General features: G+C 49.2%; 1 protein-coding gene across 2 annotated transcripts in view; it reads right to left on the reverse strand.

The window, feature by feature from the left end:
* Positions 1 to 815: 815 nt before the first annotated feature.
* LOC133355128 (BDNF/NT-3 growth factors receptor-like) overlaps positions 816 to 27529 on the reverse strand; it is a 302261-nt gene continuing 275547 nt past the window's right edge. For both annotated transcript variants that reach the window (XM_061572441.1, XM_061572440.1), the window contains 2 exons: positions 23941 to 24099; positions 816 to 2913 (listed from right to left, as the gene is read on the reverse strand). In XM_061572441.1, coding sequence (XP_061428425.1) covers positions 2728 to 2913; positions 23941 to 24099 — 345 coding nt within the window. In that variant the 3' untranslated portion in view covers positions 816 to 2727. The remainder of the gene's footprint in view (positions 2914 to 23940; positions 24100 to 27529) is intronic.

Below are 27529 nucleotides of genomic sequence, written 5' to 3' on the forward strand. Positions count from 1 at the left end.
CCCCCCCCTATGCCCCTCAGAACCACTCACTAATCGAATATCCCGCCGAACCACACACCAAACGCTGCGGTTTGGTGTGTGGTTCGGTGGGATGGACATCACGTTATCTTATTACTTCCTTTTGTTTTGCCTTAATTGGGTTTGCGGCTCAGATTGGGACTCGCTTGAGATGTGTCGCATCATATCGGACTAGACAACGGGGGAATCGTCACGGGCTGGGTTGGTGCGTCTACCTGTGCGCTGGCCTTTTGTGAGTATGTGGAACTTCTTTTTCACAGTACGTAGCCAACCGTGCTAATCGTTGCGGGGACGAGGAGGTGGGGGGGTCGATGTTTCAGCCGGCCGGTTAGCGCGCAACCAGCAGCGTGGGCGAGCGATGGCGGTTAGTTCATCACCGTCATCATCATCAGTTTAACAAGTAGGCTTTTGCGACCAATATCATCCATAAGAGGTTTTTTGATGGGTGAGATCGCGTAAATATATAAATGTGTCGTTAAACCTGCCACCACCCGACACAGCCAATTATGAAGGTTTGTCACGTAAACAAAACGTGCCAATTCGTTACGAGTACAGCACACCGGTTGTGTGTTGGAGGGCAAAGCCACAACATTTACAATAATCTTGTTGTAATTGTTGTAATTAATCGCGAAACGGCGTACTCAGATTGTAAATGTTGTGGCTTTGCTCTCCAACACACAACCGGTGTGCATGTTTTGTTTACGTGACAAACCTTCCTGATTGGCTGTATCGGGTGGTGGTGGGTTTAACGACACATTTATATATTTACGGGATCTCACCCCAAAAAAAAACCTCTATTACGGATCATCATCTTCATCGCCATGATCCACGAGCAGGTAGCCCGTAAGCGTCCACCGTACATTCCGTCATTCATCGTGCCGTCACGCGAGTAGGCGACTGCACGCTAATCGAGAAGAAGTCGCGCATCACCACGGTCGCTCGGTCTGCTCGGCTGTCTGCTTCACCGCCCCCCCCCCACCCCTTCCGATGGCCGTGCGGCCACCGGGAAAGTGACGGACGCTATTAAGAAAGAAAATAATCTCATGAGGAATTGGAGAGTGCCAAGGGGGTCAGCCGGAGGCGGGCGGACGGGCGGGCGGATGAGCTGGTGGGAGGACGGGCGGGCCGCCGTCGCGACCTGGGCCCTCCGCATGAGCGCACAATTCCCAATTGGTTCCACTTTTTTGTTCCGTGAAATCGGCGTTCTCCGCGAGTCGCCGCTGATTTTATCGCGTGCCGCACGCTTCCTCCTGCCCGTGCCCGGCCACTCGCCGCGGCTACTCACGGGCGCGATCGACGTCGCTGATGCATCTTGGAAATTTCCGGGGGGGGGGGGGGGTGGTGGAGGTGGTACGGAGGATGGAATTAAGACGAGGACATTTTTCCTGCTCCCTGCGCGTTTGACATTCCTTGCCCCCCCCCCCTTTCCCATAAGATATTTATTGAATTCAATAATTCGTTTCAATTTTTCCAATTTCGCACGTGTTGGTGCCGGGTTTTTTGACGAGCGGAGAATCGGGGGAGGGGACCCAATTTAAAGTGTACACCACGAAAGGGCACCCAGGGTGGCATGCGTGGCGTCTACAGCTGACTCGCCACCCTCTCCGGCATGTCGCTACGCGTCGCGCTCTGGCTAACGATGATCGCACCCCTCCCCCCCCCCCCCCGAGCTAAAACGATGACGAGCGGACACCACCAACGGCGATGATGGTCCCCCTCTCATGAACGGGGTTACGGCGGGATGCTCGCTGTCATTTTTGTTGTATCGCACGGTGGCAGCGGGGAGACCCGGTTGAGGTTTCGCACGGCGCGAATACTCCACCACCTCCGCGCCTCCACCGCTCGCGTGCGATGCCCTTTTGTTACGTTGATTTAGCGAGTGGCCTATGTGAAAAGAGGCCAGGAGCAAGTGGCTAAATAAATATACGACGGCTTTACAGGGCCTTGAACTTGCGTGCGCGCGTGATCGTCGTCTCTGTTCTGCTCCCCCCCCCACCCCCCACCCACTCACGATCGATGCGTCGCTGTTTTGCTCCGGTGACCCCAAGATGGAGAGTACGGAGGGGTGATAAGTCGGCGTTGCTTAGGGGGGGGGGGGGGGGTTATAGAAACAAACGTTTCGGCCAAGGAGACTTAATCAGGACTGATCGACCCGAAATGCGATTTTTTAAAAACCTTTTTTTCTTCCTCTGGTGCCTCCAAGGCTCTCCCCCCACCACCCCCCAGAATTAGATTTTTTTTTATAAAACTCGTTTACTCTGAAGATCTCTCCCCCCCCAACCATTGACAAATAAACAAATTATTAAATAACGTGCCTCCTCCTCCCTCCCGCCCACTGACTCCCCCCTTCCACTCATCCCCGCCCAACACTTCTCGTTGCCAGGACTCTGTTTTTCGTGGCAAGTAGCTAAATATAATTGGCAGCCTTTTTTTTACATATATTTCTTTACAAACACGTGGGAGAACCGTCGGGCAATTTTTTTTAACGCCACTTTCATCTCCTCGTTATTACGGGTGAACAAAGTGGCGAACCGGGAGAGGGGGGGGGGAGGGCATCGCGGGAGGCATGGGGAGGGGGGCATCTCTGAAGCTTTGTCACGCACTCCCGTAGTTCGAGTTTCAATTTAGTTCTCTCGCGCGCTCAAATTTTCCCACCCGTCTATTTCTTTACTTATCGAAGGCCCGCGAGAGCGCCGCGCGGTTGCCGCCCTATCCGAGCACGTCGATGTAGATGGGCGACTTGTCCTTGAGCTCCTGGAGGATCCCGTGGATGGTCCGAATGTCCAGCCTCATGTGCGGCTCGCGACACCAGCAGCCCAGCATGAGGTTGTAGACCTCCATGGGACAGGCGCGCGGACGCTCCAGCACCCGGCCGGCCGACACGCACTCGATCACCTGCTCCGTGCCGACACAGCGCATACGCACACACAATGACAAAGATTCCTCTCCACCCCCCCTTCAGAACCTTCACAGACTGTTGGGGACAAGTGCCGTTAGCCGAGTAGCGCCCCATGAAGGCGGCGATGGCGCACGGTCAGGTTGGTGGCCAGCACCACGCCCATCCACCTTTGTTTCCCCGGTGCCGATGTTTACACACTGCCACAGGTATTAATTTGAGGCTGAGTTTGCCTCGTAATCGCCCAGGGCCGGTTCAAATATTCGCCACTTGTATTGGTCATGAGCGGGAATCGAACTCGGGTCATTGGGTTCGTAGCGCTGCGCGATAACCACTGGGTCACCGCTCTCCGCATGCGCGTACGTACACGCACGCACGCACGAGTGAACGACTGTGGCTTTCAAATGGTTGAAGGTGAAGGTATAGCCCTGCAAGTGCTTGCTCACGTCACTGTTGGTAGAAGGGCCTCCACTAGAGGGCGTTCTAGTTAGCCCCCCCCCCCCCTCTGGAGGGTACTTAGGCCTCCTCTTCCACACTGGACAAAGGTGAACCTATTTCTGTCGCCGGGTGAGCGGAGGCGATGGAATTGAAGAAAATTGCACCGTTTCAACTGCTGTGCCGGGCGATTGAACCGGTGAATGTTACACCCTGAACTCGCGGGAGGTCGGATTTGCAATGCAGCTGTCGGACGCGAAGTGACGTGATGATTTTTGTAACAGTTGGGATTCAGTTTGTGCGAGTGTGAATTGAAGGTGAACTTGGCAAACACGCGCGTTATGATTTTCCCCCACACTCGTTGATATTTTTGGGTAATTTTCTCTGGCGAAATCGCCTCGAGCGCGTGACGCCTGTTCTATAGATCTCAGAAGTTGAGCACAGTTGAGCCTGGTTAATGCCAATATGTTAAACTTCCTCGGAATGTCAATTGCGTTGTTGGCCTGAGCTATCAGTCGGACCAGAAGACAGTGGCACGACCGCAAAGGATTGTTGGATATATCTGTATGAATTCTAACTGTGTGGAGACTTAGCCTCTCATATGCATAGTGGGGTTTTCTCCGGTTGTACCTTTACGTGTCAAATTTCCATTAATATGTTTAAAGGAAAAATCGAGATTTAAAACTCATATCTTTAGAGCAGTTTTTTGAGTTTGGTTTGTTGTACTTCTCCCACGCCTCCGATTAACACGGTCATCTACGTACAGTGCGAAAGAAGTTCAACATACATACGTTTGGCAAACTATACATTTAACTAAATTCTTTTTATTTTACCAGAGAAGGCCGACTGAACTATGTAGCTCTTTTTCAGATGCGACCTGGCCACAAATGATAGCTCAACGAAGTGGCTTATCATGTGGAAATTTATAGCAGCCAAATACTCTAAACACACGTTGTTTCTAAATGTGGAGGGAAAACTGGAGGATTCGGAGAAAATTTCACGCGATAACGGGGAGAACATGCAAATTCTAAATATCCAGCAAGCGTCAGGGTCGAGATTGAACCCACGATCTGCTGTATACCGGGCGAGGTAGTTAACATCTCGCCACCATGGCGCTGATGAAGGCCGGACCCTCCTGAGAGATAGTTTTGAGACTCGCTGAGGTTTCCCTGCATAAATGGCATTTATTATTGTTATTATTGCTGTGGGAAAGCAATTGTTAGGTTCATGCCGGCATGATGAATCTCTTTATAAAAGTGGAACATTCAGATCCCCCTACGCGTCTCTTTTGAACTCGGCTCTACTCAAGACACACCCTGGCATTGATCCCATTTACGGCGTAATGCAGGGGTTTCAATTTCCCAACATTTTTGCAAAAGCCTGCCGCTGAGATGAGAATGATTGATCTGCACAGTAGGGACACGCGGAGAATTTCACTCGGGTTTTTCGAGAGCATTTTGGGCACCTTGAATGCATCCGATGGGCTGCACCATTGAACTGATCTCGAGTATTATTATCTCCACCATAGTGGGCTTTATTGGTTCGGAAACCGCTCATGATGGTAAAAAAAAGTAATAAAACTTGTCCTTCAGCGACGCGCACCCTCTAGACACCTCCAAGGTTGCTTCCTGTATGCCACGGGCTATTAAGGGATGTAATACCAGTCAACTTTGTCTCAATTCTCAGCCATATTACCCAGCCTGCCCCCCCCCTCACATTGTTCTACCTGTCGGCTCCCCTGATTTATTTGAGCGGTGGGCCACAGAAACCACGCCCGTGCCTTCTATGCCTTAAATGTGAATTCCCCGGTGGAGCAGATCCGTCCGAACGCGCGCAACGTGACGGATGGTGACGTGTACATCTTTCGAGGGAGGCAGATACTGACCGAACTGCCACTCGGTCATTGTAATAGCCGGGGCATTTAACACGCTATCACACCGGGGACAAAGACAAAGGTCCCTTGTTCAGCCATCTTCCCCTTGTCTTACCTTCATTTTTCCCACAATGAGGCGGTTCAATTCCTAGGATATTTCGTGCATAGTGTACGCGTCGAAACACTTCGTACGAGCGTAAAGGTGCTTCGGTTGTTTGCGACCAATCAGAAGCAGGTTTTACCTGCTCTCAGTCGACTGGAGTGTCACAATCCACTGGCCAGTGTTCACTGGCGATCGGGATTCTATATTTTTAAGTGTTTAGAACGAGGCTTAAATAAATTAGAGAATGTGGGCCAGCAATAGCTTGTGAGTAAAATCCATCAACATCCGTTTTTGATGATTGGGGACCTATTTTACAACATTTTGTTTTGAAATTCTCCTCGTTAGAAACGAACGTTTGGCCGTACGCGTGCCAAAATGTTTAGCTCTGGAGCCCTTCTGGAAAATAATTGAGAAACGTTCATCGCTCAAGTCGCTCACTCGGTCGGCCAGTCGCGATCGTCCTCGCCGTGCGTTACAAGAGGCAAGCATTAACGTGCACAGAGACGTGTGTACACACATTGCCACTGGAGCCAGCACACACAACAAAAAACCTTTACAGATTCCATACCGCTATAAGCCCCTGACACGCACACTCAATCAGCTTTTGCCCCAACTCCTTTAAGGAGGGGCCGAGGTGTTCCATTATCCTGGGCATCACTCACGCTGCTGTGGTCACTCACCCGTACACGCCCCCCATTCCCCCATGCCCCCCCCCCCACTTCCCAACCCCCACACCCCCCCGCCTTCACCAAAATAGCCTCTCCTGCAAGACCGACCCACCAGCTCGTGAAACGCACTACCACTCTCTAAGCACGCGTGTGCTGCGTTCCTATGCCGACGCTGCACTGAAAGTCAGGCCAGCCGAGGCTGGGTTGTAAACCCAGGCGAATGATGCTCGTTGAAGATTTTGTTTTACTTGGAGCGGTGGCACCCCAGCAAGCTGTGGCAAGGAGGCACGCCTCACTCTTTCAGTGGGCCGGGTAGGTCGCTTATGAAACGCAGCGTGGTGCTCTTAACTCTTTCCCCATTCCGATGAGGTTGCAGGGTACGTGAGTGTCCTGTTCGCCGCCGAATCTCGGAACGTGCGAGCGGTTCGGCGCTAATTTTATTGGGAAAAGCGTAGCGGTAGCGCCGTAATTTTTAAAGACATTGTGCTCACCCGCAGAGAACTGTAGCGACACGACCACCGCACTCTACGACAGCTGGCGCCAAACTGTGCCACATGCCCTCCCGCATGGCTTTGTGTGGGAGCCTCGGTACCGATAAAGTTATTTTATTTTCGTTTTACTTCCGGTTGCATTCCGATGACGTACGCGTAGGCACACGCACGTCATCGGAACAAAATCGGAAGAAAAACCGATGACGTAAATGGAACGGGTTAAGCCGTGCCGCCCTCCGAAGTGGTGGCGGTGGGCCGGTGGTCACCTGTGACCGCTTACATTTTAAATGTCTCCTGTCGCACCTCGGATTTCAATGGCGGCAACAAATGACAAGCCGCCCTTGAAACAAAACAAAAATTGCAGACTTTTGTCAGTGCGCTGCTGGATGAATGCATTGCCGGGCAGTGTCAGTCATGCGGAGTCGTTTGACCATACTTCACCGCTGTGGTCAGTGCCGGTTGGTGAAGGGTGACAAAGCAGCAGGTTCGTGTACCTTCACTATGAAACCCGAGTTTGATTCCCGACCGTGGCTGACGTCAGTGGTGAGCGGATATCCGAGCCGCTCCTGGGCGTGACCCCTTCAACCAACCCACATTCGATGAGCCTCGTGAAGTGTGGTCATACAACCTCGTGAAGTGTGGTCACTCGACCTCGTGAAGTGTGGCCACTCGACCTCGTGAAGCGTCGCCACACGACATCGTGATGGCCACACAACCTCGTGAACTGTTGTCACACAACCTCGTGAACTGTGGCCACTCGACCTCGTGACGTGTGGTCACTCGACCTCGTGACGTGTGGCCACTCGACCTCGTGAAGTGTGGTCACTCGACCTCGTGACGTGTGGTCACTCGACCTCGTGACGTGTGGCCACTCGACCTCGTGAAGTGTGGTCACACGACCTCGTGACGTCTGGTCACTCGACCTCGTGACGTGTGGCCACACAACCTCGTGAAGTGTGGTCACACGACCTCGTGATGGCCACACGACCTCGTGAAGTGTGGTCACACGACCTCGTGACGTGTGGCCACTCAACCTCGTGACGTGTGGCCACTCAACCTCGTGACGTGTGGCCACACCACCTCGTGACGTGTGGTCACACAACCTCGTGACGTGTGGTCACACGACCTCGTGACGTGTGGCCACTCGACCTCGTGACGTGTGGCCACTCGACCTCGTGACGTGTGGCCACTCGACCTCGTGAAGTGTGGCCACTCGACCTCGTGACGTGTGGCCACTCGACCTCGTGACGTGTGGCCACTCGACCTCGTGAAGTGTGGCCACTCGACCTCGTGAAGTGTGGCCACACAACCTCGTGAAGTGTGGCCACACGACCACGTGACGTGTGGCCACACGACCACGTGACGTGTGGCCACTCGACCTCGTGACGTGTGGCCACTCGACCTCGTGACGTGTGGCCACACAGCCTCGTGATGGCTACACAACCTCGTGAAGTGTGGTCACACGACCACGTGACGTGTGGCCACACAACCTCGTGACGTGTGGCCACTCGACCTCGTGACGTGTGGCCACACCACCTCGTGACGTGTGGTCACACAACCTCGTGACGTGTGGCCACTCGACCTCGTGACGTGTGGCCACACCACCTCGTGAAGTGTGGTCACACGACCTCGTGACGTGTGGCCACTCGACCACATGACGTGTGGCCACACAACCTCGTGACGTGTGGTCACACGACCTCGTGACGTGTGGCCACTCGACCTCGTGACGTGTGGCCACTCGACCTCGTGACGTGTGGCCACACAACCTCGTGATGGCCACACGACCTCGTGAAGTGTGGCCACTCGACCTCGTGAAGTGTGGCCACACGACCACGTGACGTGTGGCCACACAACCTCGTGACGTGTGGCCACTCGACCTCGTGACGTGTGGCCACTCGACCTCGTGACGTGTGGCCACACAACCTCGTGACGTGTGGCCACTCAACCTCGTGACGTGTGGCCACACAACCTCGTGACGTGTGGCCACTCGACCTCGTGAAGTGTGGCCACTCGACCTCGTGACGTGTGGCCACTCGACCTCGTGAAGTGTGGCCACTCGACCTCGTGAAGTGTGGCCACTCGACCTCGTGACGTGTGGCCACTCGACCTCGTGAAGTGTGGCCACTCGACCTCGTGAAGTGTGGCCACTCGACCTCGGGACGTGTGGCCACTCGACCTCGTGAAGTGTGGCCACACAACCTCGTGAAGTGTGGCCACACGACCACGTGACGTGTGGCCACACAACCTCGTGATGGCCACTCGACCTCGTGAAGTGTGGCCACACGACCACGTGACGTGTGGCCACTCGACCACGTGACGTGTGGCCACACAACCTCGTGATGGCCACTCGACCTCGTGACGTGTGGCCACACAACCTCGTGACGTGTGGCCACTCGACCACGTGACGTGTGGCCACTCGACCTCGTGAGGTGTGGCCACACGACCACGTGACGTGTGGCCACTCGACCTCGTGAGGTGTGGCCACACAGCCTCGTGAAGTGTGGCCACACAGCCTCGTGAAGTGTGGTCACACGACCTCGTGAAGTGTGGTCACACGACCTCGTGAACTGTGTCCACTCGGCCTCATGATGTGTGGTCACACAACCTCTTGATATGTGGCTACAGAACCACGTGACGTGTGACCACACGACCTCGTGATGGCCACACGACCTCGTGATGGCCACACGACCTCATGACGTGTGGCCACACAACCACGTGACGTGTGGCCACACAACTTCGTGAAGTGTGACCACACCACCTCGTAAAGTGTGGCCACTGGACCTCGTGAAGTGTGGCCACACAACCACGTGACGTGTGGCCACACAACTGCGGTGCCGTAGGGACTTTCATCCAGCAGTGAACCGATAAAGTGGCCGCGCGCCACGTGACAAACCTCTCCCGCTGTCGCTCACACAATTGCATTTTTTCTCGTCCGCCGCTTGCCCACCCGCTCTGCCACCGGTCCTGCTCCAATACCAAACCCTTAGCCCCCCTCGCCTCCCAGGGTCCCTGACCCCTTCAGCCCCCACCCACTCCCTCCCTCCCTTGCATCCTCCCGTCAACCCCCCCAACCCTACCACCTCCCTTCGGCCGCCCTCTGGGAAGGAGAGTGGTACATTGCTCGGCTCCTCAAAATGTGTCCCATAGCAATCAAAACTATCCAATCCCATCACGCCGCGGCCCATCCCATCCCCACCCCTATCATTTTTCCATCGCCATATGTGCAGAGTGCACACGTCTGGTGTCAGGGTTTACCGAAATAGGTGATAACTCACCCCATAAGCGAGTGGCCACCCCTTCGTAGCACTTGCCCGTGGCGAGCAGAATTGACGCTGTTTTGCTACGCCGGCTGGCGTTTCAAAATAGAAGTTCGACTCATGGCGGCGGTGTTTATTTTATTTTCAATTTGGCAATTTTTTTTTTCCTCCTCTTCTTCCTCACGCCCCGGAGATAAAGCTGCGGTTTGCTTCGGTGGCCACCGTTCGGATGCTTCGTGTTCCTGCGATGCGGCCGAGCGGGGTAGCGCGTTTTCTCACTTGCCGCATTGCACGCCTTTGATTTTCTGGCCCCGGAGTCTGCCCCGGTTGTGTTTCACCGTAAGCACTTGCCCGCCGTCCGCTCCGCAAGCGCGCATTTTAAGAGCCTCGTTGCAAATATATATATAAAAAAAATATTTTTGCAAAATTATTTGGTTCGGTGAAACGACGCAGCGACATTAGCTCCCCCCCCCCGTTACTGGCCTGTGTAGCGTAGAGCCTGTGTCTCTGTATGAATAGCCACCAATGCAAAATGTGCCACGCGATAGTAATAATAATCATAAATATGCTAAAATTCGTAGTTGTATGGTGAATCTGCAACAGTGTGGTGTGCAGTAGGGTGGGTAGAATAATACATAGTGTAATATTACATAAATATGCTAAGATTCCTCTTGATATGCAAATTATTTTGTCAAGGCGCTCTTCCTCCTCCCTCCCAGCTTAAATAGACGCTCCAAGCCCAGGACTTGTCATTCAGACGCTGTCTTATCGACAGACCTGTTCTTCACCTGAGGACGGCTGCTTGCGTTGTGGCCGAAACGTCGTGAGAATTATTTTATTATGTTTTATTTTTATCATTTTATTATTTCCATTCTACGTGACTTTACCGAAAGAACCAAGAAGATGAATCCCTGCAGTCACGAAAGCTTTAAATCGAAAAATAATAATCATAGTCGTTAACAAATGATTTGGCGACCTTTCTGCATTGGCAGTGGTGTGAGCAAGCAATTGCAGGGCCGCACCTTTGCCGTGTGAGCGTTTCTATTATTGCATTAAAGATGCTGCGACATTGATCGCAAGAGCAGTGTGCGCTTCTGCCATTGTTCCTGCTTAACAACCGAATATGATTTCTGCACTGACTAAATTACGATAAATTATAGACAACTGCTCTTTAAAGCGCGTTTCCGATGGCTCTTGTAACGAAAACCGAAAAAATAAATCCCATTTCTAAATCACCCCTCATCTCAAGCAGGATCTTCCTTGATTTTTACACAAACAAAACCGATGCATTTCACAAACCTCTGATTCCTACAAGCGTGTGCATTCTTTGTCGAGGTTGCAGAGCGCACAGACGCATTCTGGGGCGATTGCACAATTACAACAGCATCAATCACTAAATGAATTTGAATCGCCTACAGCACTCGATCTTTAGAAATCCTTTGTGGATATCCGAGCAGTTTCAATTTCTTATAGAATCCTGTGGGGGATTTTTTATTCTCTCAAAATATAATATCCCGGGCACACGAGATGATTTTTTTTATTCCGTGTACAATTTGCCCATCCAGGTTTGTGAGAACAACAGAGATTCCAAAAACGGCACTCATATTAAGCCACAGGTATCAAGAGTGAAATAAATAAAATATATTTATAATAGGCAACGTTTGCTGGTGATGGCACATTTGTGCTGTGAATGTGTCCTGGAGAAGGGCGATTGCCCGAAACGTCGCCTATTTTTCAATTTTAGGCCAAAGTGTTATTGAACGAATCCGTTGAAGTGATGTTGTTAATTGTGCTTGTGCACCACTGTCAAAGCAGCAGCCGCAGCAACAACAACAGCAGCATCAGCAGCAACATCAACCACAGCAATAGCAGCAGCAACAGCAGCATCAGAAGCAACAGCAGCAGTAACCACAGCAATAGCAGCAACAGCAGCATCAGCAGCATAAGCAGCAGCAACCACAGCAATAGCAGCAGCAACAGCAGCAGCATTAGCAGCAACAGCAACAGCAGCAACAACAGCAGCAGCAGCAACAGCAGCAGCAACAACAGCAGCAGCATTAGCAGCAACAGCAGTAGCAACAGGTGCAATTGCACTAGCAGCAGCAACAGCAGCAGCATTAGCAGCAACAGCAGCAGCAACAACAGCAGCAGCATTAGCTGCAACAGCAGCAGCAACAGCAGCAGCAGCAACAACAGCAGCAGCATTAGCTGCAACAGCAGCAGCAACAGGTGCAATTGCAGCAGCAGCAGCAACAGCGGCACAACAACAGCAGCAGCAGCAGCAGCCTCGTCACCAAAGAATTCGTTATTTTTTCGATTGAGGTCATTGCCCACGAACGCAGCGCGACCCACAAGGCCTGGGTGGGTTTGAGAGCCGAGAGGGGAGCGAGCGAGCGAACGAGCAGGAGGTGACGGCGGCGACCACGTGGCGATCCGTTGGCTGGCGGACCGCTCCGTCTCCTCTCTTCTAGACTTTTCACGTCGCGGACAGAACGGGGGGGCAAGCAGCGGCTGCGGTTCCAAGTCGCGAGATTTTTTTCTTTTCTTTTTTCCGCGTGAAAATTATAAACGAAGGGGCTCGTCGTTTTACGCGCGAGGATTGTGCGGACGCTTCTCGCGGGTGCGCCTTCCCCGCGCCAGCGCGCAAAAGAGGCCGGTTGTTTCCACCTCTGCGGCAAGCGACGTTGTCCACTCCCGCTGACTGACGTGGAAACGAAGGTGCTTTGGCGCTCGGCGGTTAAAAGTAGATTTCACAAAACATGGGATTGCACTGCAAGCTCAACTTTTCTCGTTGGATAACTACCGCGTAATTCTTCTTGGTTCTTTCAGTAAAGTCACGTAGAATGGAAATAATAACATAATACAAATAAAACATAATAAAATAATTCTCACGACGTTTCGGCCACAACGCAAGCAGCCGTCCTCAGGTGGAGAATCGACAGACCTGTTCTCCACCTGAGGATGGCTGCTTGCGTTGTGGCCGAAACGTCGTGAGAATTATTTTATTATGTTTTAGTTTTATTATTTTATTATTTCCATTCTACGTGACTTTACCGAAAGAACCAAGAAGATGAATCCCTGCAGTCACGAAAGCTTTAAATCGAAATTTACCGCGTAATTGTTGATGTCGCTGACTATGTTGTGCCAACTTGTCACTTTGTGCCAATTTCCCAGGAGAATGCTGGGAAATTGGAGAATCCTGTGAAACTGTCACAGGTGACAACTCTATTTACAGATTCGCAAGCTACTTTATTTTGCCCCGGTGTCACAACCTTCGATGAACGTAGCCACACACGGACAGAGCCGGTGGCGTGAGCAACAACCCTGAAAACGAGATGCCACACTGAACCGTGGCTTTTAGACTCGCATACTCGTTTGAGAAGAATTCATCCGACAATTCTGCAATGACAGCGAAGAAGGACACTGTGTCCTGACCACTCCCTTTCTTCCCCCTGCTGTATGAACTCGAACCTGCCCTTCAGTTTAGCATTTCAATTCCTGTTGCGATAACCCCGACTCCAATCTCAATGCGCTCGCTCCCCCCCCCCCCCGACTCTCAAACTCTCTCTCTCTCTGATCAGCCGCGATGGGCGAATCGCGGCTGATCCGGTTGAGACGTAACGCCAATCAGCGCTATCTGCCCCGGCGCAGAGATCAGATCGTATCGTGCCGGATTAACCTCCATCACACCTTGTCAAGCAGTGGACTCACATACACGTGTCCGCTGCCATTCCTGACAGGACCCTGTGTCTATGACCGTTAAGTATGTATTGAGCAATGTTAGACAACTAACATTGTTCGATAACTAACATTGCTTCTAGATTTTAAGCTTTCGTGACTGCAAGGAATCACACTCTTAGGTTTTTTCGGTAAAGTCGCGTAGGTAAAAAATTCAAATTAATACAAGTAATAATATAAATAAAATAATAAAATAATAATAAATCACGACGTTTCGGAGGCAACACAAGTCTCCGTCATCAGGTGGGACCGTCACAGCTAGATTTACTGTATCAAGTGAGGCAAAAATTTCAAGATACAAGTTCTTAAATGGGGGAGGAGGGGGGGAGGAGCTTATCTGGGTGTGGTAGCCAATGAATGGAACGTATTGGGGGGGGGGGGCGGGGCTAAAAGAGAACAACACGTGCACATGCTAAAGCTACACATGCTAGAAGATAACGACACTAAGAGCATAACTAACATTGCATTTGTTTACAATGCTCTCCAATCAACTCGTACACACACACACACAAACGACATTTGTTGTTGAAATACAAATTAAATCCTTGCAAATTGTATTTTCCCTAAAGCGTCGCACGCAATTCTGCGGCGCTACAAGTTACGGTTAAAGGTGCAGCCCTGTAATTCCTCACCATCACGACCACTGCTGGCAGGAGGAGGACATCGACGAGAGCAAGCTCTCTCTCTCTCTCGAGAAAGACTCTGGAGGAGAAAATTTGGCCTACTCTTCCACGCTGGCTGGACATCGTCAAAGTAGTGGAAGTAAATTTCGATTTAAAGCTTTCGTGACTTGCAGGGATTCATCTTCTTGGTTCTTTCGGTAAAGTCACGTAGAAGGGAAATAATAAAATAATAAAAATAAAACATTATAAAATAATATAATATAAAATATTATATTAATTTATATTATATTATTTTATTATGTTGTATTTTTATTATTTAATTTATGTTATATTAGAAGGGAAATAATAAAATAATAAAAATAAAACATTATAAAATAATATAAAATATTATATTATTTTATATTATATTATTTTATTATGTTTTATTTTTATTATTTATTTAATATTATATTATTGTATTACCAAGAAAAGGTAGTGGAAGTACCCACACTTTACCCCACAGCAAGAAATTTGCCGATCAGCTCATTGAGACGCAACCATTTGCACTACTGGGTGGACAGAGGGGGGGGGGGGGGGGTTGAAATCTTACCCATTATTTTTTACCGCCACAGCACCGTGGCAGCATCCCTCTTCAGCGTGAAATATTTAAAAAAACAATTGTATCGCCTTATATTTTTGCCTGGGGATACCATTCATTTGGCTACATTGATGCCGTGTGCCGTGTGCTACCCTTACGCCAGACCGCCTGAAGGGGTGCATTTCTATGAAGCCAGATGTGAAATGAAATTGGTCATCAAGATGTAATAGCTCCATTCATGCAAGGCACATCGCTTATATAGCTCCTGATGTATAGCGCTGACTAGCAGCCATTAAATATCGGTGCATTTCCTGTCATAATACACCCTCGAAATAGGAAATAAGCGCCTCTTTAACTCCCCGAAATGTTCAATTGTGCCGCATTATCAACAATTAACGGACTGCATTGCCCTTGTCACGTGTTAAATTATCTTCGCAGTTTTCACTTCCGTCAGGTGTAACATTTGTTTGAAACACGTTTTGCGCGCGTTTATTATTATTTTTTCACACACGTGTCGATGTGCAATTAAAGCGAGCAACGTTTTAGATGCGTGTAAAATATCCTCCTTTTTAACGCAGGGCAATTATCGCGACGCCCCGGATAAATAATCTGTGGCACGCGAAACATCGCTCGTGTCCGAAATAATTACAAAAATGTACAGCATCGCTTTGCACGGTGATTGCTTGTGATGTTGATATTGCATTGTTTATTTATAGTTTACAATAAAAGGAACGGAACGACAGATATTACAATCTCCCTTTTGAATTCAAGAGTAGCAGAAAAAAAATCTATACCATATGCTTGCAAAAAATAATTCCAATTTTTCAGGCAATATATTTAATCGCGTTATATAAAGTAGAAATTGGTTAAAGGCGCAGCCCTGCAAATCGCCTACTCACGCCACTGCTGGCGGATGGGCCTCCGCTTGGGGAAGATCTGGAGAGTCACCCTTCAGAGAGTACTTTGGTATACTCTTCCATGCCGGGCCACAATGTTTTGGAAAGATGTGGGAATTACCCACACTTCACCCTGCCACACACAACCTGCCGACCCACCAACTTTGGTGTAGCCCACTCATTTCTGCTGGATCAGGGTGATGCCACTTTCTGAGTGGTGGGGGGAGAGGATTTCAGAAATAGCCCCCCACCCCCCCCAACTCCCGTTGTTTCAACCTGCCGCGCCGGGAGATAGAATCGAACCGGCGACCTCTGGATTGCAGGTTCCGGTGTGCTCACCATTACAGAGTCAGAATCTTTATTTCTACTGGAGGAATGCGATGAGCTATGAAACTCTTTTTCACAAAAGCCAGGCAGACAGCGTCCCTCTCATTATCTTAAATACACAAGATAATTATGGAAGCATAGAAAATACGACGCTATTTACTACTGTATTTACCAATAATGTGAGAGTGTAACGCAGCGTGACGTCACTCCACGTCCACCAGCCCCCCTCATTAATAATCATGAACAGGTTACGTCCTCCACATGGACCCCCCCCCTCATTAATAATCATGAGTGGGTGACGTCACTCCACATGGGAGGGGGGAGGGAAACGCCTCCTCTCCCCTCCTCGGCATCAACTTACAACCCTCACTACAAAGGCAGAACCCTCATGTCACGCCATCTCCTAACGCTATTGAGACAAAAATCTTGACTTAAAGCCTTCGTGACTGCAGGAATTCATATCCTTTGGGTCTTTCAGTAAAGTCACGTAGATAGGTTCAAAGATTGCAACACAAGCGGTCGTCATCAGGAAAAGGGGGTTAGCTTCTCAAGGCAAACTGTTTATAAAGGTTTGAAATGGGCGTAGCCCAAGTGTCAGCAGCATGGGCGGGGCAGCTCATGTTAATGTGAGTGGTGGGCGGGGCAGCTGATGTTAATGTGAGTGGTGGGCGGGGCAGCTGATGTTAATGTGAGTGGTGGGCGGGGCAGCTAATGTGAATGTGAGTGGTGGGCGGGGCAGCTGATGTTTATGTGAGTGTGTGGGCGGTGGCAGCTGATAGTTAATGTGAGTGGTGGGCGGGGCAGCTACATTGTTGTAATGTTGAGTGGTGGGCGGGGCAGCTACTGTTAATGTGAGTGGTGGGCGGGGCAGCTAATGTGAATGGAGTGGTGGGGGGCAGATTGATGTTAATGTGAGTGGTGGCGGGGCAGCTAATGTTAATTGTGAGTGTTGGGCGCGGGCAGCTGATTTAATGTGAGCCCGGTGGCGGTGGCTTAGGCAGCAGATGTTAATGCGTGGTGGGCGGGGCAGCTGATGTTAATGTGAGTGGTGGGCAGCGACCATGACGGTGGTTTGTTTTCCACCAATGAAAGCGGTGCCAGGTGAAAATTAGCATATTGATGTAAAATCGGTGAGCGGACTCCATGGCACGTGCACTGAGGTGGCTATGTTAATGTGAGAGATTAGCATGTATGTGAGAGATAGCATGTTAATGTGAGAGATTAAGCATGATTAAATGTTATGAGTATTAGGATGTTAATGTGAGAGAATTGCAGTTAATGGAGAGATTGCCTGGGAGATCGCAGGGCAGCAACCTCTAGGTCGGCGCGCGAAGCGGCTGTGTTAGTGTGAACCTGTTAATGAACAACTAACATCGGTGGGATGGGAACATCACAGCCAGTTCTGACTTAAACTGGTTGATAACGTCCTTCCAATGATTACTCAGTTTGTACCCATCATCTCGGTTGAAATTGTCGGTGTCTGTATAGATGGATGGCTTCATGAACGAATCTTTTTTTGATAGCCAGTGGGTTTAAAAAGTACCTTTGTCTTAGAGAAATCAATTTCGTTTGAGCCAACCGCATTAAAACAATTATCAGCCACGGCCGAGGTATTGGTCCTACCGTGTTTCAGATCTGCCTTATGTTCACGAACACGGTCCAAAACATGTCGCTTAGTTTCCCCAATGTAACTACTGCTGCAGACACAGCCTAGTTTGTAGACGCCAGGGTATTGCATGTCAGGGATCACATCCTTCACAGATGGAATCAGATCACTAATTTTATGTACTGTGTTAAATAGAACCTGGATCTTGTATTAACTCATGATTTTGGAAATATTATTTAGTGACCCATGCTATGTATGGTAAGGTGATGGCTTTGATTGGGTCCTCAGATGGTTCTTTCCCAACGGTTGGGGTGATAGCTTTACGGATTGTGTAGTCTGAACATTCATTCATCTTGAGAGCTTGGTGTACGTGTTCCAGTTCACTGGCTAGGTGATGATGGTCGGAAATACATCGAGCTCTATGGTGTTTTGATGAGGGAATTCTTCTGGGATGGATGGTGGTGGGAGTCAGGTTTTACATAGGCATCCGTATGAGTGGCTTTCCTGTAAACAGAGTGTCCCATTGAGCCATTTGGTCTCTTTTTGATTAAAACATCCAAGAATGGTAGCTTGCTATCCTTTTCCACCTCCATGGTGAATTTGATGGCTGGGTGTATGGAATTGATGTGGTTGAGGAATTGGTTCAGAGCTGGTCGGCCATGTGGCCAGATGACGAACGTGTCATCTACGTACCTCTTCCACAAGGACGGATGCAGAGTGGATGCCTGGATGGCATCTGTCTCAAAATTTCCCATGAAAACATTGGCTACAACTGGAGATAAGGGAGAACCCATTGGGGTACCTTCAACTTGTTTGTAGAATGTTCCACTTCCAGGTGAAGTAAGTGTTGGTGAGGCAGTGTCTCACGATGGGCCGGTACATCAGCATTCAGTCCTTGTTGGACCAAATCTTCAATGATTGCGATGGTGTCAGGCACAGTAACTTTGGTAGACAAAGAGACCACATCGAAACTAACGAGCAAATCACCTGGAGATAGTGAGACGGGCAAAAGGCGAGTCACTATAATAATAGTAGTAACAAAAAAAGAAACGTTATCAAATAACGCCCTGAATTTTTTTGTTTTGTTTTCCCCCCCCGCCCCCCTTACAAAAAAAAACTCGAGGCGATGCGATTATTAAGTTTTGGTCAAAACGACAACCGAAAAGGTCTCGTGAAATTGTCACAGTTGCCCGCTCTTCGAATTACTTCCTAATTTAATTGTTCGTCTCGCCGAGTGCGGGCGAGCACGTTTGAAGGTCAGCCCCCGAAAAAAAGTATCCACGCAGCGAAGTAACAAACGCGGAGTTGATTCTGTTTTAATCCGCCCCCATAAACGAGCAACACGGTCGTCGTCCTTACGCCCAGAGGAGGCGCCGCCACTAACCCTCGTCGTAGAACGCGATACCTTCCAAAATAATCGCTTCAAACCGCTAATGCACGATCCAATCTTTTCCCGTCTCTTGTTCATTTATAGGCCACGGCGTGACGCCTAATTTATGCAACTATCAAACCAGTAAAAGTGTCATATTCACATTCCCTGCATTGTAATGACTCTGCTAGGAGCATTTATTTCATTTATTTCACAATTGCGTAACCAATATGATCCGTATAACTCTGGTAATGCAGTTAGATGTTTAACACTCAAGTTCATGGGATGCGGGGGGGAGGAGGAAGCCTGGTGTTTTGATTTAGGCTCGTGTAGGGCACGGTTTTTTTTCTCTCCAAAAGATCGCCTTAAAACCCATTGTCCCAAGGCCATTCATATTCCGCAGGCGTTCGGTTATGATTAATAAAGGTTGGCACTTTCATCAGCATCCGGCATAAATTCAGGAACGACACGCAAATTAAACGGAAACCTTTCCGTGGGCGCATTTTGCTTTGCCACCCTCCCCCCGTCATGCGACGTCCGCCACCACACCCCGTTCTGTTGCCCGCGACCTGCACCAAGCCATGCGCATGCACGGCACCTCCCAAACGACGGAACGGCGGGGGAGGGATGTTGCAGCGTGCGTTCTTCCGTCGGGGTCGTGTGGCAGAGCCGTGGCGGTCGCTTGCAGCCGTGCACATTACAAGACGATCGTCTGAGCAACTATGCACTGTTAAGTCGAAAACTAATTTCTGCACGATGACGTTGATGGTGGTGGTGGGGATGTTGGTGATGCGGCCGTCTGGAACGCTCTTCCTTCCGACATTAGGAAGGCACTGGAGCTATGCACTTTTAAATCTAGATTGGAAACTAATTTCGTTAGAACTGTTTTTTGTGTTTAGTTTGTTGTCCTTTCTTCACCACATCTACGTAGTTCAACAAACCAAAAAAACAAAGACAAAAATCCCTCGTATAGCCTGTAGCAGACTCTTGGGGCAAGTGCTGTTAGCGAGCACCTATGAAGGCCGGCACGGCACACGAGGGGTGGGTGGCCAACACCACGCCCGGCCAACCTTTGTCTCCCCAGTGATGATGTTTACACACTGCACCAGGTACTCATTCGTGGCCGAGCCGACCTAGGAGAAGCCCAGGATCGGTTAAAAAAATCCGCACACTACTGCTACACTACCGCTCACCTGTACATACACGCACATACGACTCGTTCCAGCGGAGGCTTCCTCCGTCCAAACGGCGGGGCTTAGCGGCGCATTCGGTCGCATCGCGGGGGAAGCCCTCGGGGTAAACCCGTCAACTTGATGCAATTTAGGTTTGTCAGGGAGTCTCGTGCGGTCTCTCTCCGGCGGGGTCCATGGGTTCACCCCGTCGATTTTGAGCCCCCCACCGCCCCCACCCCCACCCCCCCCCCCCCCCCAATTGTCGTGCGCTCTGCAGCCCCGGTGGAAGTGCCACTTCTAAATCAGTTCTCACCGTTGTCCGGGAGGGATGTCCCATCCTTCTTCGCTCTGTTGGCCGTGTTTTTAGGCCGCGAGAACACGGGTTTAATCTCGCGTTCTCTTAAATAATAAAAAAACAAAGTCGGGGTAATCCTCCAAACTAATTTGCCACCGAGCAGTCCGCTCGTGGCATTTTGTGCAAAGGGCGCTCGTGGATCTGGGTTCGTTCCCCTTTCTTTGTTTCATGTCTCGTCAAACCCAGGCTCGCTTATGAGTAAGAATGCTAACAGCTGCGCCCTTTGTTTATACGGGGAAAAGTTCGACAGGGTCGTGAGATGATTTGTTTTGGTTCAACAACAACAACAAAAACAGGGCCCTTCCTACGTCGGGATGGATGTATTAGCCAGTTTTCTTTCGTGGGATTTTGTGCGGGATGGAAACCCCACGCACCTGAACGATACCCAGCGTGCATAGATGAGGGAGTAAACACTCCAAGTTCGACACGGGTGAAATAAATCCCCTTCCTCGACCACCATCTCTGGGACATCTGGCAGCCCAGTAGGTTTGGCAGTTTTCAAGGATGTACGTGATCCAACAATCCTTGCTTCCACAGCGTTGGATCACAGGAATGTACTCTCACACCCGGCTAGAGAGGAATGGGTTTTCTGTTTGTTCTGTAAAATGTAATATCAAAACATGCGCTCATCCTACTCAATGCAAATACACTTTAGTTTAGCAAATATGATTTTTGCTGCTGCTGCTGCTGCTGTACAGTTCGATATATTGAATCTATATCCATCAGCCTGGCCTGCCCTGGGCAATGAAAAGTATAATCATTGTAATACATTCCAGCCATTCTAGACCCATCAATGGATGAAGGCTTTCCACACGTGGTGTTGGTCACGGTCGATTTTTTAACCATACTTCACCATGCTCGTTTGTGTAGGATTGGTGAAAAGGTGGCAAACGAATGACCGATTCTGGCATCACTTGCCACTGATGTTAGCCGTGGCCAGGAATCACATTATGGTCGCCAGCACACAAACGCGGCACGCTGACACAACGCGCTAACCGCTGTGCCACCACTCCGCCCACCCCCACCCACTCCAGGCAATGAAAAGCGAAACATCGTAACGACTCTTCAAAGTCCACAAAACTTAAATCCCCAACACTGCAATGAAGTTATTAAACAAAATACCCCATGCAGTGCGCTTACATAACGAGATGTACTGTACATTGCTTTGGCAAAAGTTAGAAATTATTCATTTATCCGATTTGAAGCTTTCGTGACTGCAGGAATCCATACTCTTTGGTTCTTTCGGTAAAGTCACGTAGCTAGAAAAAAGAATAGATCACGACGTTTCGATCGCCACACAAGCAATCGTCCTCAGGTGGGGACGACTGCTTGTGTTGCGATCGAAACGTCGTGATCTATTATTTTTCCACCTACGTGACTTTACCAAAAGAACCAGAGAGTATGAATCTATCCACCGTGTAACCAGATCACTGTCACTGATTTTTCGCGATGACAACGAACATTGGATTTCAATTCCATCACCCCCCCAACCCCACCTCCCCCTTCCGTATGGTGAGAATTTATTTTGTAACACGCGGTACAGTTGAAGCCACATTAATTTTCACTTGGCCTGCAAAAAAAACAGGCATAAGTATAACAAGCTGAGGAGTCTCCAGCGCAACAGCTCGTATCCCCACGAGACGCCGCTAAGTTGATAATAATAATTCAAATGTACAATGCGAATTCCACCCTAGGATATCAATGCGCAATGCTTGAAAAGCAGTGAAACAAAAACACAACCAGGGCAATCGAACAAACTAAAGGAGGGAAGGCCACTTTAAAGAGATGGGGTTTTCAAAGCAGACTTAAATCTATCTACCGACTCGGATTGCCCTGATTTCAAGTGGCAGGGCGTTCCATAGCTTGTGGGTGCCACGCTAACAAAAGCCCGATCACAAAAAGAGCACAACCTAGACCTGGGAGTGCTGAGCAGTTGGAGATCAGAACAACTTAAGGACCTTGATGGAATATATAAATGTATTAGTTCCTGCAAGTAATGGGAGTGAGCCCTTTTAGAGCCTTATAGGTTAATAGCAAGTATGTTAAAATACACTCGGAATTTGACCGGCAGCCAATGAAGAGATAAGATGACTGGTGCAATCTGCTCACGGAATGGTGTGTGTGTGTGTGAGCACTCTAGCAGCTGCATTCTGAACAGGCTGGAATCTGCCCAGTACTTTGATCGGAATCCAAACCAGTATGAGGCGTAGTCGAGTAGGGATAACACAAAAACCATGGACCAGTCTCTCCGAGTCAGATTAATGAGACGGATTGCAAGAAAATATGTCCCGGGGCACACAAGGTGTAAATGCAGAACCAAGATAAATCTATGCAATTTTTTGGGACGTGGCAGGAAAAATACAACAGCATGGCCCTTATGAGTTTCATATTGTAATTATGAAGGCACTTCTTTCTTTTTTTAAAGATAAGTGCGTAATACAAAACGCGTTATAACAAACTTGTGTGTGTGCGCGTGCGCGCGCTTTTAATATGTCACTAAGCCCCGCGGGAAATTTGCGTTAAAAAGACCTCATTATCACGGAGTTAAATGTGTAACCAGCGATAGGCCCTTAATGCAAATAACATTCCACGGAAGGTAATTCGGGTGCTTACTTCTTACAGAGAGCGCGAGTTCATAAATTGGTATGTGAATGCAAAAACTCACAAAAATTGAAAAAAATACAAATCTCAATGCAAGCTGGGTCATGCACTCCAAAAAGTTGTTTTCGCCCCTGAAAAGAGGGGTCCTATCTCCCCGTGGTCGCTAACGCGTTCAATTAATTTCCCCTGATTTTAATGACTTTTGAGAAATTCACTTCAGCAGCGGAAAGAAACAGTAGAAGGTAAAAGTAGAGAGCTGCCAAAATAATAATGACAAAAAGTCTTTGAAATTCCTATGCGCTCGTGTGCGTACGGATATGCTCGGGATTCAAACGGAAGACGGCAATGCCATCGACGTTCGCCCACCACGCTGGCCACGAATGCGCATTTGGTGCCATGCATCACCGGCGTCGATCACGAGTCCGGTGAATGCACGTATGTATGTTGAACTTGATAATTGTTTTTTTTACCCTTTTATCTGGCAACAAAACTGACACCTTTTTTTACGAGCAGTCATGTTTGCATAGACCACAATACCTGCAGTCATAATGCAAACAAAACACATAACTCTGTGAATGTATGCACTGTCCTTGAAGTTGATTGGTTCACACAGTTTTGTTGCCAGATAAAAGGGTAAAAAAACAATTATCATATTTTTTTACTGGCAAATGAGGTACCAATGGTATGTTGAACTTCTTTCGCACCGCACACATCATGCTAATTGAAGGTGCAGGGGAAGGACAACAAGCTAAACACGAAAAGCAGTGGAAACTCCTGGTGAATGGGTCTACTGGAGCTGTCTACTGGACATCTGCGACTTCTGATTCTGATATTCTGATTCTGACCCGCATGCTCACTTTCTCACTCGCTCTCCCTCCCTCTCTGTGTGCGCGTGTGCATTCGCGTGTGTGCGCGCTTCCGTGCACTCCGCGCACCTCGTTGTTAGAGAGCTGGTACCAGGGCTGCTTGCCGTAGGTGAAGATCTCCCAGAAGAGCACCCCCAAGCTCCACACATCGCTCTCGGCCGTGAAGCGGCGGTACATGATGCTCTCTGGCGGCAGCCAGCGAATCGGCAGCATCGTGTGTCCCCCAACCTTAAGGGAAACAACAGCAGCGACAGCAGCAGCAGGACATTTATTTGTGTCGTATTACACTGGTCCACACACTTTTTTATGGCATGAGGTATTCCAACGGTTGTAAGGTAATTTCGGGGTGCTGATTCCAAATCTGGCATCAGTTTTTGTCTATCACATCAGGTTTTTGAGATATCAATTATTGCATTTTCAATAAGAACTGAAGAAGAAAAATATTAAATAAATGTGGATATCTACATAAAATGATATTATAACCTCACTATCCTAAAAATACAGCACCATACTTTAACACTAAAGCAGTCACTGACTCGCAACAACTTGCAATCATAAGTGACAGAGTTAATTTCGGGTAAAATCAATGAAAATGGGGTATCCCGATAGCATAAAAATGAGATGTGATAGAGCTAATTTGAGATCAGATTTGGAATCAGCACGCTGAAATTAGTCTAAAACAGCTGCAAAAGTCCAGGCCAGAAAAAAAAGTTTTTTTTGTTGACCAGTGTTATTATTCATCGCCGTCAACAACGTCAGCATCAAATTTCGATTTAAAGCTTTCGTGACTGCAGGAATTCATCTTCTTGGTTCTTTCGGTAAAGTCACGTAGAATGGAAATAATAAAATAATAAAAAGAAAACATAATAAAATAATTCTCACGACGTTTCGGCCACAACGCAAGCAGCCGCCCTCAGGTGGAGAACAGGTCTGTCGAGAAGACAACAGAAGACAGAGTCTGTCTTCTCGACAGACCTGTTCTCCACCTGAGGACGGCTGCTTGCGTTGTGGCCGCAACGTCGTGAGAATTATTTTATTATGTTTTATTTTTATTATTTTATTATTTCCATTCTACGTGACTTTACCGAAAGAACCAACAAAACGTCAGCATCGTCGTTGTCGTCAGCCACGATCAATCCACTGCAGGGGATAAAAGCTTCCAAAATCGTTGCCATCTCGCGCAGTTGACCCGCCCACACGGAACATCTGTGGATAAAAGAGCTTCACGGCTCATCGGGATTCCTCCTGAAGTCTAAATTAGAATTCCGAGTCTAGATTGGGCTGTGCGAAACAACGGTTCGCCCAACGCCTCTGCCACCAACCGGGAGACGATTTCGCCGCTCTGTCTCTGTCGGCCGCGTTCCGCTGCCCACATCGGCCTCTCCCGTCAGCTATTCTTTGCCAGTGGCAGAGAAGTGTCCTGCCCAAGGCCTACTTAACATTCCTTCACAGCTTGAAGTGTGTGTGGTGTGTCTTTAATCAATGCGTTCCTTCTTTCCCGTCTCCCCATGTCATTCCAAAGCTGTGCCTTAGTGGGTGGTGGGTGGGGGGGTGTTCTTTCAGATACTCCGGTTTCCTCTCACAAGGAGACAATTAAATCATTAATGGCTTTGGTCACACATCCAAATGCGAAACCATCCTTGACCCCCCCCCCCCTGCCCAAAAAAAAAAAGCCTCGAGGCTAAGTGAGAACATCTTTGGGTAAACAGTGGTGATGTGGCTCAGCAATGAGACGTTGGCTACGCCTGGCTATTGCTGCAGGTTTATTAACTGTACAATGCGCGCTGTCCTCTTCACGGTGGACGTTAAACATGCCCTGGCGTCAATGAGAAGAGAGTAGGCCATCGCGTGCCCGCTGCGTCGTCCAAATTTGCCAAAATTTGAAAATCACACTGTAAATTAATCGAGTGGGATTGCATGTACGTGTGTGTGTGTGTGTGTACGTGTGTGTGCGTGTGTGTGTGTGTGTACGTGTGGTGCGTGTGTGTGTGTGTACGTTGAACTTCTTTCGCACCACCGTACGCGGCCAGCCGTGCTAATCGGAGTTGGGGAGGGGGGTGGGGGGAATGGACGGCAAAACTAAACACAAAAAGCAGTTCCAAAGAAATGTGTCTTCAATCTGAATTTTAAAGTGCATATAGCAGCTCCAGTGGCTTCCTAACATCGGAAGGAAGAGCGTTCCAGACGGCCGCAAAAGCTCGTCTAAAAGCAACCGCGCGGCGATGCGGTGTGACCGCCCTTTGTTCGAGGGCCGGCCACAAGCCGTCGTTGCGAGGATGACCGGCGCTGCGTGGATGACCGGAGCCACCACCGAGATTCAATCGACCTCTCTCTCTGGTCCAGACACAGTATGTGGGGCAGCACTTACCCCACCCACCCCGCCGCTGCTAAGATAACCGGTGTCAGGTCATTTCTTTTTGTTGTGCCGCACAGGGACAGCTGCCACTAGGGAGTGGCGATGCCCTTTCAAGCGTGTTGATGAGATGCGATGCGAGTCACTTATTCGTGTGTAAAGCGCTGTGGGATGCCCTACCCCCCCCCCCCCCCCGCGTAAAGGAGGACAGACTCTGGTCAGGCACACAAATCGTTAATCATTCGATCACCTCAAGCCAAAAAAAAAACAACCCCTGTCTTTTTGTTAAAAAATTATAACAACATTTGGGCGCCCAAAAGCGTCGCTTTCCTTCAACCGTTAAAACCCCGCATGAGCAGCGTGGAGGATTTGACAACCGTGCAAAGGAACTGCGTGTGGATTTTTTTGTCGGACAATGATTAAATTAATCCATCGTTTTTTTCTTTCGCTCTCTCTATCTCTCTCCCTCCCCGAAAGTCACGTCCGTGTCAACCTCAAGGTTAATTCCCCGCGTTCGGCTGGTCATTTTGGACAGATTCAAACCCACCCACGTCTCCGCTTGTCTGCCTCTCTTTATCTCCCCTTGTCCGTAACACAAGGTAGTAATATTTCACCATTTTTTTTCTTGCTTAAGCTTAAAATTGCTGCCAGCAAATGAGTGATGGGTTATGAACAAGGACCATTACGCATATTAGGCTCGGGGTTGAAACACCCCATCTTCCAGTGTTGCACATTTCCCTGCCGCCACAGTTATAAGTATTTTTTTCTCTCCCCTCTCTCTCTCTCTCTCGTTTTTATCCCTCTGCAAATGAATTGGACACATCATTCACAGTGACAGGGATTGGTGGTGGGGGGAGGGAATAAAGTGACTGACTCGCTACAAAGTTATTGAATCTTTCCAACCATGAGCCCTCATTTGGATGCATAGCCAACAGGACGGACTGACGGAGTGACAGCAGCCGCCTTAATTAGGCTTGGCCCGATAACCGATATCAGCCGAAATGTAAACTGACTTTGCTTGTTGCCCTGGCATCACTTTAGTTTGTTCGAATTCTTTTCACGACCGGGAGTAGAAAGGAAAATAAAAATGGGTCACGCACTGGAGCAAACACACGACCTTGTCCACGACTAAAACTCCAACCGGAATGCGCCCGCTCCCAATGGTTCTGTCAGTTTAACACGCGGGCTTTCACGACCAATATCATCCATAATAGATACATTTTTTTGCTATCTAACCCCCCCCCCCAAAAAAAAAAGACCCCCTCTATCATGGCCCAATAGTTCTGCCGAGGCTAATTGTGGTTT

This window comes from Lethenteron reissneri, chromosome 50, assembly GCF_015708825.2.
Source record: "Lethenteron reissneri isolate LAM-NWPU_2019-01 chromosome 50, ASM1570882v1, whole genome shotgun sequence".
Lineage (NCBI taxonomy): Eukaryota > Metazoa > Chordata > Hyperoartia > Petromyzontiformes > Petromyzontidae > Lethenteron > Lethenteron reissneri.